Source organism: Polyodon spathula, chromosome 5 (assembly GCF_017654505.1).
Source record: "Polyodon spathula isolate WHYD16114869_AA chromosome 5, ASM1765450v1, whole genome shotgun sequence".
NCBI classification, from domain to species: Eukaryota; Metazoa; Chordata; class Actinopteri; order Acipenseriformes; family Polyodontidae; genus Polyodon; species Polyodon spathula.
In genome coordinates, this window is record NC_054538.1 from 17,702,696 (window position 1) to 17,719,391 (window position 16,696).

A 16,696-nucleotide genomic window follows, 5' to 3' on the forward strand; every position below is an offset into this window, starting at 1 on the left:
AGGGGTTCAAATCTTCCCAAAATATTGTAATAAATCACACACCCTTTTTGAATAATGTATTTGTTTTGAGACAACCCGGGCATTTCATTGGAACTTCATGAAACCTGTACATTGTACAACGAATTGCAGTGGATTTTGCAATTAATGCAATAACTTTCAATTTGTTCCTTATTTCTGACAAGCTGCAGCTGACCCTGTGCTTGACTGAGTGTGGCCAGGATATCCAAGGAAAGACAGCAAGTAGGGTTCCTCATTTAGGGGCTGATTTCATCAACTGATAGCTCGATATCTTCATTAATGGTCCCATTTGTTTAAGTGTTGAGAACCAATGTTTGTTACAGTGCAAGTCTTTCTATCTTTAAAAGTATGTAAAACACTAGTGTGGGGATGGCTATTTGATTGATTTAAATTAAATTAACCATTTGGGTCTTTCCAGAATGATTGATCCCAATACAGGGTTGCACATAATATTGTAATTACCAACCTCATTAGAAGCTACTGCCATAGCAGATGCAGCATCACACCACTTTAGTGCATGGACTCTTTGTCCTAGATCTTTGTAACACTGAAAAAAATAAAAACATTTACTGCAAAACTTACAGTACAACATATACAAAGGATTATTAATGCCATATTATATATATATATATATATATATATATATATATATATATATATATATATATATATATATATATATACACACACACATACACATATATATATATATATATATATATATATATTATATATATATATATATATATATATATATATATATATATATATATATATATATATATATATAATAGATACATTATATAATCTTGAAGGCATTCATGCACAGCAAACTTTTCCAAAAAGAAGTGCCGACCATAAGGCACTTTATATATTAATGTCTCTGCAGAAAAAAATGACATATAAAGCATGTACACTTTGCTCATTGAGGCTCATAGAGACAAGGATGGTTGCACACACTCTCTTCTTCTAGACTTGATGTGGGGTCGAAAACGTTTTTCTAAACGGAATGAGATTTAAAAAAACATTTGGAAGCAAACACTCCTTTCACTGTGGGTGCTGACACCTTCATATATATATAAAGAAGGTGGCTGTACACAAGAGAAGTCCTTGGAATTTGAATGAACTGGAACAATTTTGTGTTGAAGAATGGTCAAAAAATTACTAAAGAATCATGCCAAAAGCTCACTGACAAATATCCTAATCATTTAAAAGAGGCTATTATTGCTAAAGGTGCCTCAATTGAAATAAACAACTGCAGACATCTATTTCTTGTAACTTTTTCCTCATCCATAAAAGCAAAACATTTCCTACAAAAGATTTTTCCTAAAATTCTTTGTTTGAGAAATTTCTAGAAATTATAAATTTCCATTGAAGTATGTAAACTTTTGACCACAGCTGTGTCTGTCTGTCTGTCTATCTATATAAAAATGACACACAAACACACACAAAAGGGAATTAATACAATTTGCTGCATCAAAAACAAAACAAAAAAACAAAAACAAAACAAACAAAAAAAGCAGCTCACCTTTGCTAAACAAACATAATTAAATTTGGAGTAGCAGGGACGAATTTCTTCTACCTGAAAAAAAATCAATAAACAAAAATTAAATGACTGGAATGATTGTTCATGTTTCCGGTAAGTGTCTATCACAGGACGATGACTTCTCTGTACCAAACGTAAAGCCTGAGGGGATTATTGAGGTTTTTCAATGCATAGCACTTCATGCTTGAAAGGTAAGTGCATCCAAGAAGCAGTGGAATATTTCTCTCTGCAAGAATTTACAGAATTGCCACATCTTTTTCCTACAGTAATTCATACCATGTAATTCCCACACATTTCAAACTGTTCATGATGATGCAATATTTAGATAACTTAGTATAAACATGATTGTAACAGGACAGCATCAGGAATGAGGCTGAGAAAGCAGCAGTGTAAAGCGCTGGTGTGCACGTTTATTAACAAGCAAAAAACACACTAACAAACAAACAGGCACAAGGACCAAAATAAAAGGTTAAAACAAAGCAATTGGGCTGTCAAGCTGGGCATTCGCCTTCACTGACCGTTTATAACTACACAGCTAATAAACACTCACCACCATTCCAATCAAACCCCATGTGGCTAGAGCCTAACTAACCATTAATCATTCAATTAAGGTAGGGCTGAGGAAAGGCTTTAAAAATAATTAACAAATACGATTTTTTCAATTTTCTCACCATGTTTAAAGTACCACATTTTACACTTGGAGGCAGCACAATTTGTGTTGACATCGTAACAGGATTTCTGAGAACTGCTTGCTGTAGAGTGGTGTTATTTTCCAGTGTGTCTTGTTTTGCATATACGGTATGTGATCGCTCGTTGTGATCACTTCAACTTCCTCTGCTGGTACATGTGGGATCGAAAACATTTTTCTAAATGGAATGAGATTTAAAAAAACATTTGGAAGCAAACACTCCTTTCACTCTGGATGTACACTGTCAGAAGTGCCGTAAATGTACAAACATGATGCAAAACGTATGCAAATTACGAAAACGGTAATGATTCGTCACACATATGTGACCATTCCGTAGCCCTACCTTAAGGCTCCAGCCACATTCTCACATGTTTTATGAATGATTTTAACCCCCCTCCCTCTCAAGCCTACATTCCCAACACCCACACACTCACACACTATTTACATGTAGGGCTTTTGCCTTGCCACAATGATACATTTCTTCTTTTGGAAAGACTGGGTAATTTGTTTACAAACCATTTCTCACGATCACATAAAAAGAATGAGAGTGAAAAGCATGCTTCATTAGCTTCCTGTAGTGCAATCCTGACAAACGCTACACTCCTCCTCAGTGTAACAAATAACCCCTGAAAAGACCAGAGGTTCACAGACGAGTCCATGATGAAAAGAAGGAAACAAAAATGCAATCTAATAACTAAGTTGACGGCTAATGAAAAATACCCTCTTCTAAAGTCATACAATCGTTAGCAAAGAACCGAGTGCTTTCAAAGAGTTTTTACAGCTCTCAGTTAGCTCTCAACAACATTCAGCTCAGTCCGTCTGTTATTACGCAGCCTAAAGGGACTGGCTAAAGTATATTAGTCACGATTTATATAAGAAAAGTTTAGTACCTTAACAAGTAGTGGAGTATCTTTGTAATCAGTCTGTTAGATAAGTTAATACCCCATTAAATCTAGGAACTATACTTAATATAGTGTCATAAAATACATATTGATATGTGAATTGCATTTTACTTTGAAATGGAAGTGTGTAGATCCTTTTGGGCACCACTGTATAAGCTCCTCTCAAGGGGATTAAATGAACGTCAGTATATAACAGTGCAGTCTCAGTGCATCACATGGATTCGTGCTGCAATCATTTTGAAACTAGGACTAATGCCAATTATTACAATTAAAGATACAACTCACTCCTCAGCAGTGGGTTAAGTATATGACCATGAGATATAGAGAACAATGGATTTCCATCCTAGATTAATAATAAAGATGCTGTATTCATATTGAAAATCGACCATTGCACATTCTCATGATAATAATAATGATACAAAAAGGTTCTGTTTTTCTGCCATATAAAACTTGGAAAACAAGACCCTATCTGTCTAATTTCTTAAAAAAACAGCAATCATTACCAAATAAAGAAATATAAAAGGGTTGCTTCTAATATATGGACCTGCAATCAAGCCTGTATTAAAGATCACCAATATAAATCAATCTTCTGGTTGGAAATCAAGAGGCAGAACACCCTTCATTTCCTGTAGATCCTTTCTTCCAAGCCTCCTTTTGCTACAGGAAAAGGTACACAGAGCTAAATACCTTGTGGAAATAATGAAGTGCCTCCTGTACTGTTGCAGTTGGTGGGTTTCCAAAAAGAGTAGCAGCTACTTTCCTTTCAATCCAAGATAACTGAGAGACCTGCAAGTGAGGGAATGTGATCAGTAATTGGTGAAAACAGTTTGATTAATATGTTATGTATGTAGTATTCCTCATTTAAACAATATCCTTTTTTATCATTTTGTGAAATTGCAGTGATTAAACATTGTTTTCTTTTTTAATATATATATTTTTTGTTCAGTACAAGCGTCATGTTTGCTTTTAGGGGTAAGCACGTATGAAAACTCTTTTATTATGGCAGGCATCTCTCCTTGCCTCAAAAGTTTGGCAAAATAAGTCTTTCCAAGGAATCCCAGAACAAGCCAATTCACTAAAAAGAATTCCAATTACGTACCTGGAGAGTCTGGATATCGTTTCTCTATACTCCATTAGCTCTTACACATGTATTTACAGGCTGTACTGACACCGGCAGCGTGATTCAAACAAGGTCCTTGGTTGCTTATAAATGAAGGATTAATACACAACAGCCTCTTACGCAAGCCTCTGTGAATCCAGCCCATTCAAACATAACAAGATTTTTTTTGAATGGAAGGCTTTTGGATGGTGGTCCTGGGTGTAGGAACAAACAGATAGCATTTTTTTTCCTGCTTAGCACATAATGTGACACAATCATGCTGCCACCATTCAAAGGTTCAAAGCCATTGTGGTCTGGGACTTTATAACTCTATTACTTCTCGATCAGTCGCAATAACGACAGGCCAAAGATGCAAAACACCTGCTTTAATAATTGTTAGTAAAAAAAGTAGTATCGTCTTGTTAGCTATTAAAATATTCATGTACTTGAAGGTGTCTTCTACAGCAATCAGGAATTAGTTTCAGTCTGATTTAAAGTAGACAATTATCAAGAGATTTACAAGAGCTGTACCTTTGGAAATTGTTTTTTTTTTGAGGTTTTGACAGCCACCGTAGCTGTTTTGCCCGTCAAAGACAGTGCATCTACACTTCAGAGAATTGGGTGGCATTGAGGGGAACAATAATACTAAGATAGTGCTTACATTCCAAGATGGTAAAGCTGAGTGCCAAGTAAATGAGCATTAATGAGCTGATAAAATAGCTATTTGATGGCTAAGAAACTGAAATTAGGTCATTAGAATGTGGTGGGAATTTTACATGGGGTCTTGGCCAAATCAGAGTCCTCAGTTTGTCAAAACCATTTTATAAAATACTTGTACTGCAGGGTAAAAGATAGATATTTACTTTACTAAGAATTTTACATTCCTTACTGCTATTTGTTTTCCTTTTTTGTTAAAATAAGTGATTCTGCAACTACTGGTATAAATTGTGTTTTGAATATGAAACCTCATGTCATAAATCATGCATAGTCTTTTCTGTAATGGAATTATCCTTTGAGAGACCCATTTAACATTTCACAGTGCAACACAAAAGTGAAATTCTTTGTTCTTCTTTGTGTTTCATATCAACAGTGCATGGCCCGTGATGCTTATGGTTAATGAATTCCTCAACAATCAAAATGTTCATGTCAAGAGATGAAAGCTTACGGCATAGCACCATCTTCCCAGGAGGTAGTAAGACAGGGGATCCTGTGGTTTGAGCTCAATTGCTTTGTCTAGATGATCCTGAACAAAGTAAAATGAAAGCAAATGTCAGGGAGGTACGGTTACAATACATGGTCTGTTGGACTAGTGCTATCATGCATAACAATACCCACAAATATTTCAGACGCACGCACAGAAACCACACAACTCTTGCCTCTCATGCAACCCTTCTCTTTCATTTTGTTGATGACTGTCTTGCATGTTTTCATTACCTTTGAATGTTTTCAGTAGAATCTGCCATCAATAAGATGGCAGATTCTACTGAAAACATTAAAAGGTAATGAAAACATGCAAGACAGTGTAAATATCAAAAACAGTTTTTCTTCATTTAAAATGATTAAACAACCACCAGCAACAGTAGCTTCACAGTGTTTTGATACAGAGGTCAGTGAACATGTTCAGATGCTGAGAATAAGCATTTAAAACATTATATTGAATGGTTCATTAACCCCTGCAGAACCAAACATTTTTGCTGTCTTAAAAACATTTAAGATGTATACAGCATATTCTTTAAAGTGTTATAAAAAAATAAACCTATGAGACAGTAAAGAGAGATATTTTTTGTTGTTTTCAATTTTTTACCAGGACATACAATAATACCAAACACATTTACTTTTTTGTGAAATATTGGACTTGGGGTAAGTTAAAAGGCATTTTGGATAATTTAAACATTCATTATTGCACTTATACAAAACTCAGCAAATGAAAGTTCACAAAATGGTGAAAAAATTAGGAATACTGCAAGTTGCATAATTGTACATTGTGTAGAGTTGCCAAAATTTTGAACTTCAAACTATATATGTTCATATGTAAACACGTCAATGCACAGGTACTATCATTTTACGTACTGCATGTTTCCTTTGAAACAGTTGCAGGCCCCTCAATGATTGCCATAATTACAGTTTGTACATAAAGGGAAACAATTACATAATCAAACAGACCACAAAGGGAACCAAACACAGATAAGAGGTTATGATCAATCCTTTTAAATGCAATTAGTGACTACATAACAGCACAACTTTCAAGGACCCCTGGTACATCAGGCATCCTGATGGAGGACCCCCAGTCAATACATCCACAGAAATACAAACTTGTGGTCCCTACAATCACCTCCTTTAAATGTATATTGCCAAATGGCCTTTTTTGATTAAAGTAATAAAATAAATTATTGAGGAAACAGGGTCAAACCTTTACACTCTCTTTAAAACTGTAACACTGCTCTTCAAAACTGTAACACTGCTCTTCAAAACTGGCAAGCTACTATTCAGTGCCAGCAGAACCTGAATCACATGTTTAAAATAATCTGGGATTACTTTTCCATGAATGTACTATAGTAGTAATGCTGCTTCTAGCTACAGTAGCATTGTTTTGGTTATGTTCATTCCTTGAATGTTTTCCATGTTAACTGCCGTGTTCCAAGTCCTGAAATCTATGCTCCATGCTCACTGGAGCCTGAGGAGATAGAAATTCAGGAGAGACTCATTTCATTACTGGTTTTCCCAGCCTGTGGTTTATTAAAAGAAAAAAGTTAAATATACGTGGGATAACTAGCTTATGCAACATTATTGCTAGTAATCATTACCATGAAGCCGATAAGATCCACAAGCCACTTAGTGCTTTATTTCTTATGCAAAAGTAGCAGTTGTTAGGGTTAACATCTTAAACCAATTTATATCCATTTACTTAGGTTTATATTCTCCATCAGCATTTGCAAAAAAAAATTGTGGACTCTAGGTGCAAGAAGTTTATTGTTACTTTGTTAAACAGGCAGCCCTCTAAAAGGCATACTCAATACAAGACCACATCATTGTAGCACCCTTACAGGCTGTTTGAGCTAGCTGTTTGTGGTTAGCATTTTAATACAAGGCGGGCATCAAAACTGCAATTAATTGTTTTTCTTTACAAAGTGACCTATATAGGAATGCATATTTCTCTTTTGTATTATTTGTATGATTCCATTTTTTGTCTTGCGTAACTGGAAGAAATGTATGAAATGTATGAAAGCAATGAAAACATTTTTCTACACTACTTTGGTGGGGCGTGAGGGGCTGTGGTGCAATACGTCCACCAACATGTTAATAAATATGCAATAACATATAACATTTATCAAATATATAACAATTGCTACATATGTATCCTTTTTTTTATCCATTTATTTATTTCGTTTCAATCCTTGCAGTTTAAATGCTCAAGACGATGTTGTATAGACATGCACAAGTAACCTGTTAACAGAAAGACTGGCACCTCAGCAAGAACACCCCCGGAGGCATCTTGCTTGCTGGAAAAACTGAGTTTACACACTGTCAGAAAGAAGTAAATTAAGAAGCGCAGCTGCTTAGCATAACTGCCAAAACATACCTTAAAGAGATAGCCATTCTTGATTTTGTTCTGCACACTCTCGTACTCAGACATGTAGCCACACATAATGGCAAACCTGCAAAATGAACACAGGAAGTTGGGAAAACATACTCCCTATTAAGATATGAGATTCTTTCATATATTATTCTGAAATCAGGAATTTCAATAATTTAATCCATTCATCAAGTGAAGAGACTGCAAATGTTTGAATTCCAGACCAAGACATTTCTTCAGTTTAATCTCTTTTTTTTGCAGGAAAGCTAGCGCTAGGTAATTACCATAACCCTGGTTCCCTGAAAAGAGAATGACAACCATTACCGAATGAGAAGAGCCTCTCTGGCCGTCAATCTCTAAGCAAATATACAAAAGCTGCCCTATCAGGGCCCTGCCGTGAGGGGGAAGTCCCGCCCACCTCCTGTTGAAGAGGGACGTCCTCACGGTAGCACATCGCCATTTTTTTTAGAAAACAGAGGTCAGCTGGGGACACGACCTCAAAGGGTAATGGTTGTCATTCTCTTTTCAGGGAACCAGGGTTATGGTAATAACCTAACATTCCCTTTCAATTCAAATGACAACCATTACCAAATGGGAAAGCTGTACCAAAGCTGTCATGGCTCCAGATAAGTGACAGTACAGCCCCATGATGCTGAAGGGCATGCCACCTGCAAAACTCTAGAGCCCAGAGAGGGTCTCAGAGGGTCTACCTATTCATGTAGCAGCATTGCATAACTCATCTAAGGAGGCGCCATGAAGGAAAGCCCAGGAAGTTGCCTGGCCCCTGGCAGAATGGGCCGTAATGTCCCCCGGTAATGGGGAGTCCGTCTGTTCATATGCCAAGTGTATCACATCTGTCACCCAGTGCGCTAGACGTTGCTTCGATAGGGCCTGACCTCTATAGCGGGACCCATAGCAGACAAACAGTTGGTTGGACTGTCTCCATGACGCTGACCTATCCAAATAAAAGCGCAGAGTCAACTGGCTCTGGTAGAGTACCAGTATGGCCATGGCGTTTGCTGCTCACACGGACAGCGCCGCTGACTCGTATGCATTCTTTAGCATCGCGTCCGTTGCCTCACCTGCCAGTGCCTTGACCGCGTGTTCTGGCCCTAGGCACCTGGCGCAGGATCTATGTTCGTCCTAGCTGAGCACCGGTCACACTGGTGGAAGCCAGCTGAAGACTCAGTTGACTGCACCGACATGTTTGCAGTTGTTTTTTGTTGTTTTTTTTTTTTAAACTGCTGTGCTCAATGAGAAGCCTGTAGACGCGTTCTTAAAACGATTCACTGGTGCCAAATCAGTCGGTGCCGGGATCAGTGTCGAGGCAAGCGCTGTCAGTGCTGAGGTCAGCCTCGAAGAGGTTCGCCGGTGCTGAATCAATTGGTGCCGGGAACTGCACCGAGAAACGCGCTGCCGATGCCTAGACAGTCCGTGATGAGTGGGCATGTTCCAAGGTCGGTGCCGATGGTAGGCATGGTCGGGGCCGAGCTGTAGGCTGCGCCGAAGATATTTACACTGGTGCCGAGTCAATCGGGACCGGGTAGGCGCTCTTTCTTTAACCTCGAAATTCACGGGAAAAACCACGGTCGATGCCGGGGTATGCAGCCGATTCACTCAGCGTGGTCGCCGGGGGCAAGTGCAGCCACACTAGGAAAGCCCGAGGATTGAAGGGGGCGTTAGGTCTGAGCTGTTTTTTTCTGCTGGTCGCTGTGACCGATTAGATCGGTGTTGAGGACGACGCCATGAGCCCGCGGGGTCTCCTTACAGCACCACAACAGCTCTCACATGGTGTATTAACTACACAAAGCCTCGTGTAGTGAGAGAGTAATGGCCGCTCGCTAATCCCTCAAGAGGGGTCGAAACCAGCTCTAGCCAGAAAACTGATGTGGGAATTAAAGTGAGAGCAAATTTACCAAAGCTCGAAAGCGAGATTAAAGTGAATTTTTTAATTTATTTACAAACCAAATTCGGAACGCAAACGCAGAAGCAATTTACGACCTGTCACAGAGAGATGAGAGAGAAAATGGCAATGTGCTACTGTGAGGACGTCCCTCTTCAACAGGATGTGAGTGGGACTTCCCCCTCACAGCAGGGCCCTGATAGGGCAGCTTTTGTATATTTGCTCAAAGATTGATGGTCAATGAGGCTCTTCCCATTCGGTAATGGTTGTCATTCGATTTGAAAGGGAACCACCCACAGGGGGAACCAGGACAAGGGTAGTTCATTCTCCAATCATACGCAAACTGGCCACCTAACTGCTTTAAAATAATCATTTTAAATAAAGTGCTATTTTAAAAGTTTGCTCTGTTTGGTTCATGTGCTATGAGGAATGTGTAAATTAACTGTTCGAGCTTAACATGTTTTCCTTATGAACTATATAAAATAAAACAAAACATTACATTGCATACGTAAATGCAAGACTTCTTTGATTTTGGCACTAGATAACACGATGTCAGGTGTCATGAAAATGGGGGTCGAGATAATCTGCAGATTTAAAATGATATGGTGAGCACATGTTTATATAGTATTGATATAATATATGATAAACCAGCAGCCTCATTTGTGAGTCTCCCAACCACAATCCCTTAAAATTGACTCTGACCATTCCATCAAGTTGGTAAAATGTTGTTACTGTGCACCAGGGTTGTGCAAGACAAAATCGGAGCAAGTTAATACTGGAAGATTAATATACAAGACCATGTCCTTGTACTAAAGCAGGGCATAACGTAACAATCTGAAGTGAATGGATTTTTAACATTCCACTGAACCACAAGAAATGAGTCAAAGATTATCAAATCATTATTCATGTTGAAAAAAATGTAACGTTCACATGCTTCATGGCAGCAATTCCAATCACTCACAATGAAATAATACAAATCGTGAACTACTCAAAACACTGACCATTAGAGAGGGGCAATTTGTATGTACTGTTTACAGTCAATATGGCCTAACTGTGAATCAAGGTCACAGAATACCATGCAACTCCTCTGTTTGACATTCTAATGATAGAATGAGAACTGATTATACAATTCCTATTGCAACTGAGCAAATCTAAGAAGGCCTATCCTCTGTTTCCACCTTTCATGGAACAAACTCTGTTCTTATTCAATTAAAAAAATATAAAATAAAACGTGAATATGGAAGTAGGTAATGACCGCAGTCTTTTGTAAGACATAGTGCAGATGCTAAGTTGTTGTCTGTGTACAGTGCAGGTATCAGACTATAGGAGCTCAGTTTATTTAAATGTTCTATTGCAAAAAGAAGAGGGTGACAACATAGTGGCATTTGGAATAATGTCGCAGTGGATTAATTCCCTCTGGAATGTTCAGGGTTCTTTGCTGCTTTTCAGTATTTTTCTCCCCCCCCCCCCCCCCCACATTATCCTTTACGCTTTTAGTTCTGACAAAGCAGTTTGTCTTTTCCTGGTAATGCATGCCAGAGGAAAAAAAATAAATACTGCATTCACAAGACTAAGGGAAGAGAACTTGCTTCTGTATTGCCAAAGTTGGCTACAACTAATTAACATTAATTTCCTTGTTTTTACAAGCTTTATATTTTGTTGCGGGGGTGGTGAATGAATGTCTAATTCAATGTTTTTTTTATTTTATTTCTACAATAAAACTATTATACACTAAGGCCCAAATTTACAATGGGGAAAAAAACGACTGCAAAAAGCCATAAAATGTGCATGTTCAGTACGGCTGCACTCAGCGTCAGAATAACAACCTATTTTATGAGAATAATTAGATAAAGCTGGCAATTCCGCAATTAACCAATTTAAATACCCCTCACTGCAATTAGCAGTGGAGAATTATACACCTCTCACAATAAATAGCGGGTTTGGGTCAACCCTGCGTGCGTAGGCTACACATTCCAAAAGAAAATGAATGGCACACAAAGACCTCAGCCTGGTACTAGCCATGGTGATGAGGATACTCGGAACTGAAAACTGAAATTTACTAATATGGAAGTGGAGATTTTGGTACAAGCAGTACTTACTTTATTTACTTACATCCATGGCAGTCAAATGGATGGAAAGTCCTTCCATTATACAGCAATATGTTCAACAACAATAACTCCATACAGCTTCATACGAACAGTCTTCAGTTTAACTATGACTTACATCTTAAACTCTTATGCAGTTACACCTCTCCTATTTCTTAAGGATGTCTGCATTTCTGACTCTATGTATGATTTTAAAGCACATCTGTATGGTCTATAATATAGCTACATTATTCAGATGTGCCTACAACCAGCTATACTGTATTTGCTCTAGCTACAAACTAACTGCGTCATCTGTCCCTCTTTCCTTTTTTTTTTAAACCGTTTTCTTTCAAACTCGAATTTAACAATACTGCCTGAACCAGTTTTGTTAAATACCAGAATGCCATATTATAAAACATAAATTCTGTAGGCATTACTAAAATAATGGTGGAGGATGAGCCCTCATTGTATTACATGTATATGAGACTTTCTTTTGTGAGCCACGGAATGTTGTTCCATCTTTTCTTAATCTCCTCCACTGTTCTTATAATAATGCCTACACTCTAGAAGTAAATACACTCGTTGGAACCTTGCTTTGCCACTGTGGGGAGACCTTTTTAGGTACTTCTATTTGCACACTTTCTTTTTTGTCATGGAAGCTATGAAGCATGTATTGAAAATTGGAGATTGCAAAACAATACAGTATTATAAACCACAACTTACAAACTGACTTGATCAGAAGGGTAAAAAAATGAGGTCTTTGCAAAATTATACTAAATGTTTCTTTGTCCTTGAAAACGATGTCTCCTTCTTGCTGCAGACAAGTCTCCCACATCACATTACCTTTTATATAGCCTACTGCCTGACTGCGGCAAATTAATGCCTGCTTTTCAGTTCTGAAAATAATTAAGCAAAACAAAGCCTGCAATTACCGGCAGCTTCAATAAATTAGACAGACTATTTAATAGGCCTCATTTGCAAAATCCTCTCCCAATTTTAGCGCTTTCGTTCACAAATAACCCAGAATTACATATGCATCAAGAGCTAACGCATACAGAGGCATTGCCCCCGCAAATCACGTATTAATTGAGTGTTTCTGCCATTGCGTGTGTTTTATAAATCTCATCCAAGAATTCAGAACCCTCAGCACTTGTTTTACGATCCTAATCTGGGCCTGAGTGGGGAAAGGATTTATTTATGTATTTATTAAAAAAAAAAAAAAAGCCTAACTCTTTCCTAGGATAGATTCTGATTGCAAGAAACAGTAGTTCTATGGTTTAATTGAGCCTCAGAGGGTTTGTCAAACATTGTTGAGCAGGATGTATGGTGTGATCAAAGCAGTATGAATATAATAGTTAATCCTGCTGGTACTCTTGTCAACTACAGCAACAGGGTACAAGCACCTTTTATGCAAAGGCTCAGGGGTTGAAAAGGTCAAGGAATTCAGATGCTGGGGAAGGGAGGGCTTGGTAATTAAAACCTTACTTGGCAGTTCTTGTTCAGAAACTGGCAAGAAACCTTTTTCCTTTCATTCGGTGGGTGCTAATCAGATAAACACAGCATACCGTGGCTAAACGGATTGCCGCTTGAAAAGAAAACAATGAAAAATGAACTGGCTTATCCTGTGTCTTGTTAAATTTCTCATCTGTGCGTGACCAAAAAAAAAAAAATAGACCACCAATTTATACTGTTTAAAATAATACTGTGTCCAGTTTAGGATTTGCATGAATCTCCTGGCAAACTACTGTAAGGGAAACAATCATTAAGAAAGATGAAAACTATTTGGCCAACTTTCTATGGGAGTGTTTCCTTGTTGGCATATATTGCTCAACAGGCAGACAGGCATCCTTTCAGAGTTTACTTGAATGGAAGGAACACTGCTATCCTACGTATATTAAAGATTACGAAGCAGCAGGCCCCTTAACATTTGAAGACTGTGGCAGGTGTAATTTGTGTGATGTGTGATGTGTGAATGTAAGTTTGCAGGGATGGAGTTAAACCCATCTCTGACAACAATCACAGGTGGAATCTTGCTATTACCTGATTAGCTAATTGAGTGCTAATTAGGGAACGGCCACTTGTATATAACCCAAAAATCCTGTTTGGTGGTGTTTTGAGGTGAGAAGCCACTGAAGGTGTTGCTCAGCCTGGCAGTAGCAAATGTTTGTCTTGTATATATTTTTTATTATTTTTTATTGGAGCATTTATACTTTAAAAAAATGTTGAAAGATTGTGCTTCACTGATTAATATTCAATTGTAAGACAAGTTGAGAACTGAAAAGAATTGCCAGACTCCTGCTTCACCCACCCTAATATCATCGTACAGGTGGGTGATCGTTTTTGAAACAATTCTATACTAACCTTTGAGCTGCTAAACAAAAATGAAATATTTATGCACTGCGGTTTAGAGATAACATATAATGCTGTTAAAAAAACAAATTCATTATCTTTATTTACTTATACTATCATTTTTGCATTTCTGAGTCATCCTGCATACCCCCTGTGACCTCCAGGGGTACATATATCCCCAGTTTAAAAACCCTGGTTTAAAACTAGCATTAGTTGTTTCACCATCATATCCATTTGGCTTATACTCTTGTGTACGGCTTATAAGAAAAGAATAGCAAGTTTCAGGTGTTTAAATTTGGTTACTTGTTATGATAAAATAATACTGTAGTGCTTCAAATGTGTAGTGGTATGTGGGCACGGGGATCAAATTAGTTCACGTGCTGCGATTCAAGTGAATGATTAATTAGCAACTGGTCCACAAATCACTCACTTGGGGTTGGTGTGTTTGCAGTGGAAAACGAGAGAGAGAGAGAGAGAGAGATATCTTGGATGCTGCTGCCATCAGACCCAGACAGTTTGCCTCTGGATTCTGTTGTCCAACAGATTGCTGATCATGCTCCTGGAATTGAGGCTTACACCGAGATAAACAACCTTTTGAGAGTGTGTCAGCCGACTTTTCAACTGGTTCACCGTGATGCCAACCCGTTGGCAGGGCATTCGACAGCACAGTGTAGCTAAAAGCTGTTAACACTGGCAGTGTCTACGTAGCGCAAAATCTGACTTGAGAAACCAGACAGCTTGCCCAAGATAACCTCTGTGTACAGTGCAGGCAGGCAGGCAGACTACGCATGTGCTGGGTTTCAGAACGAAAGACAGAAAATAATTGAAGAGCCTCGTCACTGTCCTTGTTGCTATATGACAGAACACAAAAAATGGATGACAGACTGTTGAGAAGCTGCTCAGTATAATTACCGCCAATCCCTACTTGTATGCAGTAGATGGAGCAGATTATAAAGATCAGTAAAAAAAAGAGAATGCTTGGGAATCCATTGCTGGCCAAATGCAATCAGCTTGTGAGTATTTTACCCTCACGGCAAATGAAAGGCTTCATGATTGTGTTTTTTCTTGGCCGACACACGTCATATCTTAATAAAAAGAACAGAAGGAGAGCTACATTGCAATACAGCGCAAATAGAACAAGCAAGAATTCATAACGAGCCGGAGCACCAGAGCTCAACAAATAACAACCCCAGTCCGTCTTTTTGTACTCTGTCTAGAAGTAGTGTATATTGTATAATACCAGATGCCAGAATACATCTGCATATTTTTTATTGAGACATTTTAGGTTTTACCAGCTGCAGGCTCTTGATGAATCAGAAAAGCAAATATATTTGTTTTTCTGCTTCACTGGTACATTTGTACACAAACCTGTAGTTTGTAAAACCTGAAATGCCTGAAACTGCTAAAGTCTTATTTCCATGTAGCTCAGAAAAAAAAAAAAGTCAATACAGAGTTGATACAAAAGGCTTATTTCGTACAGAAAGTGAATGTACTAGTTTTAGAATAAATGTTTACTGTGTGTGGATAGACAGACTGAGACTGTAAAAATAATTATGAAATAATGTGTACCGTGGTATAAATTAGGGATAGGTCAGTGTAGTCGAATCATTTATTCAAGTACACGAAAAAGACTTATATTAGCTATGATAGCTAGCAGATGTTAAAACTTCATGCTGATTTGAACTCGGCTCTTGCCAAGATAAGCACCAACTAAGACATAGCTTTACAGTAAACTAATGTGATCTATCTACGTCTCCATCCATTTGCGTTTCTTTCCATCTGATGATGTAGATATCCTTCTGAATGGTTGATGGCTGAAGTGCAAAGCTGGCTCCGGGGATCAACCACAGTGCAGTCTCCTGTGTCCTTTAGATCCCCGTCATACCATCTCCCAAGACTTTTCACTGGCTTCTCAGACACTGTTGGTACTGCCCCACCATTAATGTAGAACATTTACCTACTATTTTACCTTTAATTATAGGGATGCTCCTTGGTTTAGTGGGCTTCAATTGCATTCATGCCCATTCAATGTTATTGGTTAATTTGCCCAATAACAGATTAGTGCAATATACTGTTGTAGTCATGGTTGTCATGTCATCCATGTATGCTCAAATTAGTGGTAGCTGAATTCCAGAAGCCAAGTGCTCTCCTCCCACTACTGATTTTGATGACCTAATAATTACTTCCATTGCCATGGTAAAAGCCAGTGGAGAAATGGTGCATTCTGCCATAATTCCAAATTCTAGGCATTGCCCTATAGTGCTGAATTCTGAAGTTGAAAAACAAAATTGCAAATCTCCAAAGTAGACTTTCACTAAATTTGTTATTGTCATTGTTATACTGAAAAAATCAAATGCTGCAAAGAAATTCATGTGACACTGAACCGTATGCATCAGCCAAATCCAGGAATGTCACATGGCGCTCCAGTAAGTCGATATTTTAGATTTAATTGATAACCATAATGTCTAATGGGAATAAACACGATAATACTCATAGAAGGACTTGCTTTTAGAGGTTTTTGTCAACTTATTTC

At 38.0% G+C, this 16,696-nt stretch overlaps 1 protein-coding gene across 1 annotated transcript in view; it reads right to left on the reverse strand.

Moving 5' to 3' along the window:
* The window catches only part of LOC121315657 (regulator of microtubule dynamics protein 2), a 70,266-nt gene that overhangs the window by 660 nt on the left and 52,910 nt on the right, over positions 1 to 16,696 (reverse strand). The window contains exons 6-10 of the mRNA XM_041249931.1: positions 7,834 to 7,909; positions 5,419 to 5,496; positions 3,842 to 3,940; positions 1,547 to 1,600; positions 485 to 565 (exon numbers count right to left, since the gene is read on the reverse strand). Of these exons, the coding sequence (XP_041105865.1) occupies positions 485 to 565; positions 1,547 to 1,600; positions 3,842 to 3,940; positions 5,419 to 5,496; positions 7,834 to 7,909 (388 nt within the window). The remainder of the gene's footprint in view (positions 1 to 484; positions 566 to 1,546; positions 1,601 to 3,841; positions 3,941 to 5,418; positions 5,497 to 7,833; positions 7,910 to 16,696) is intronic.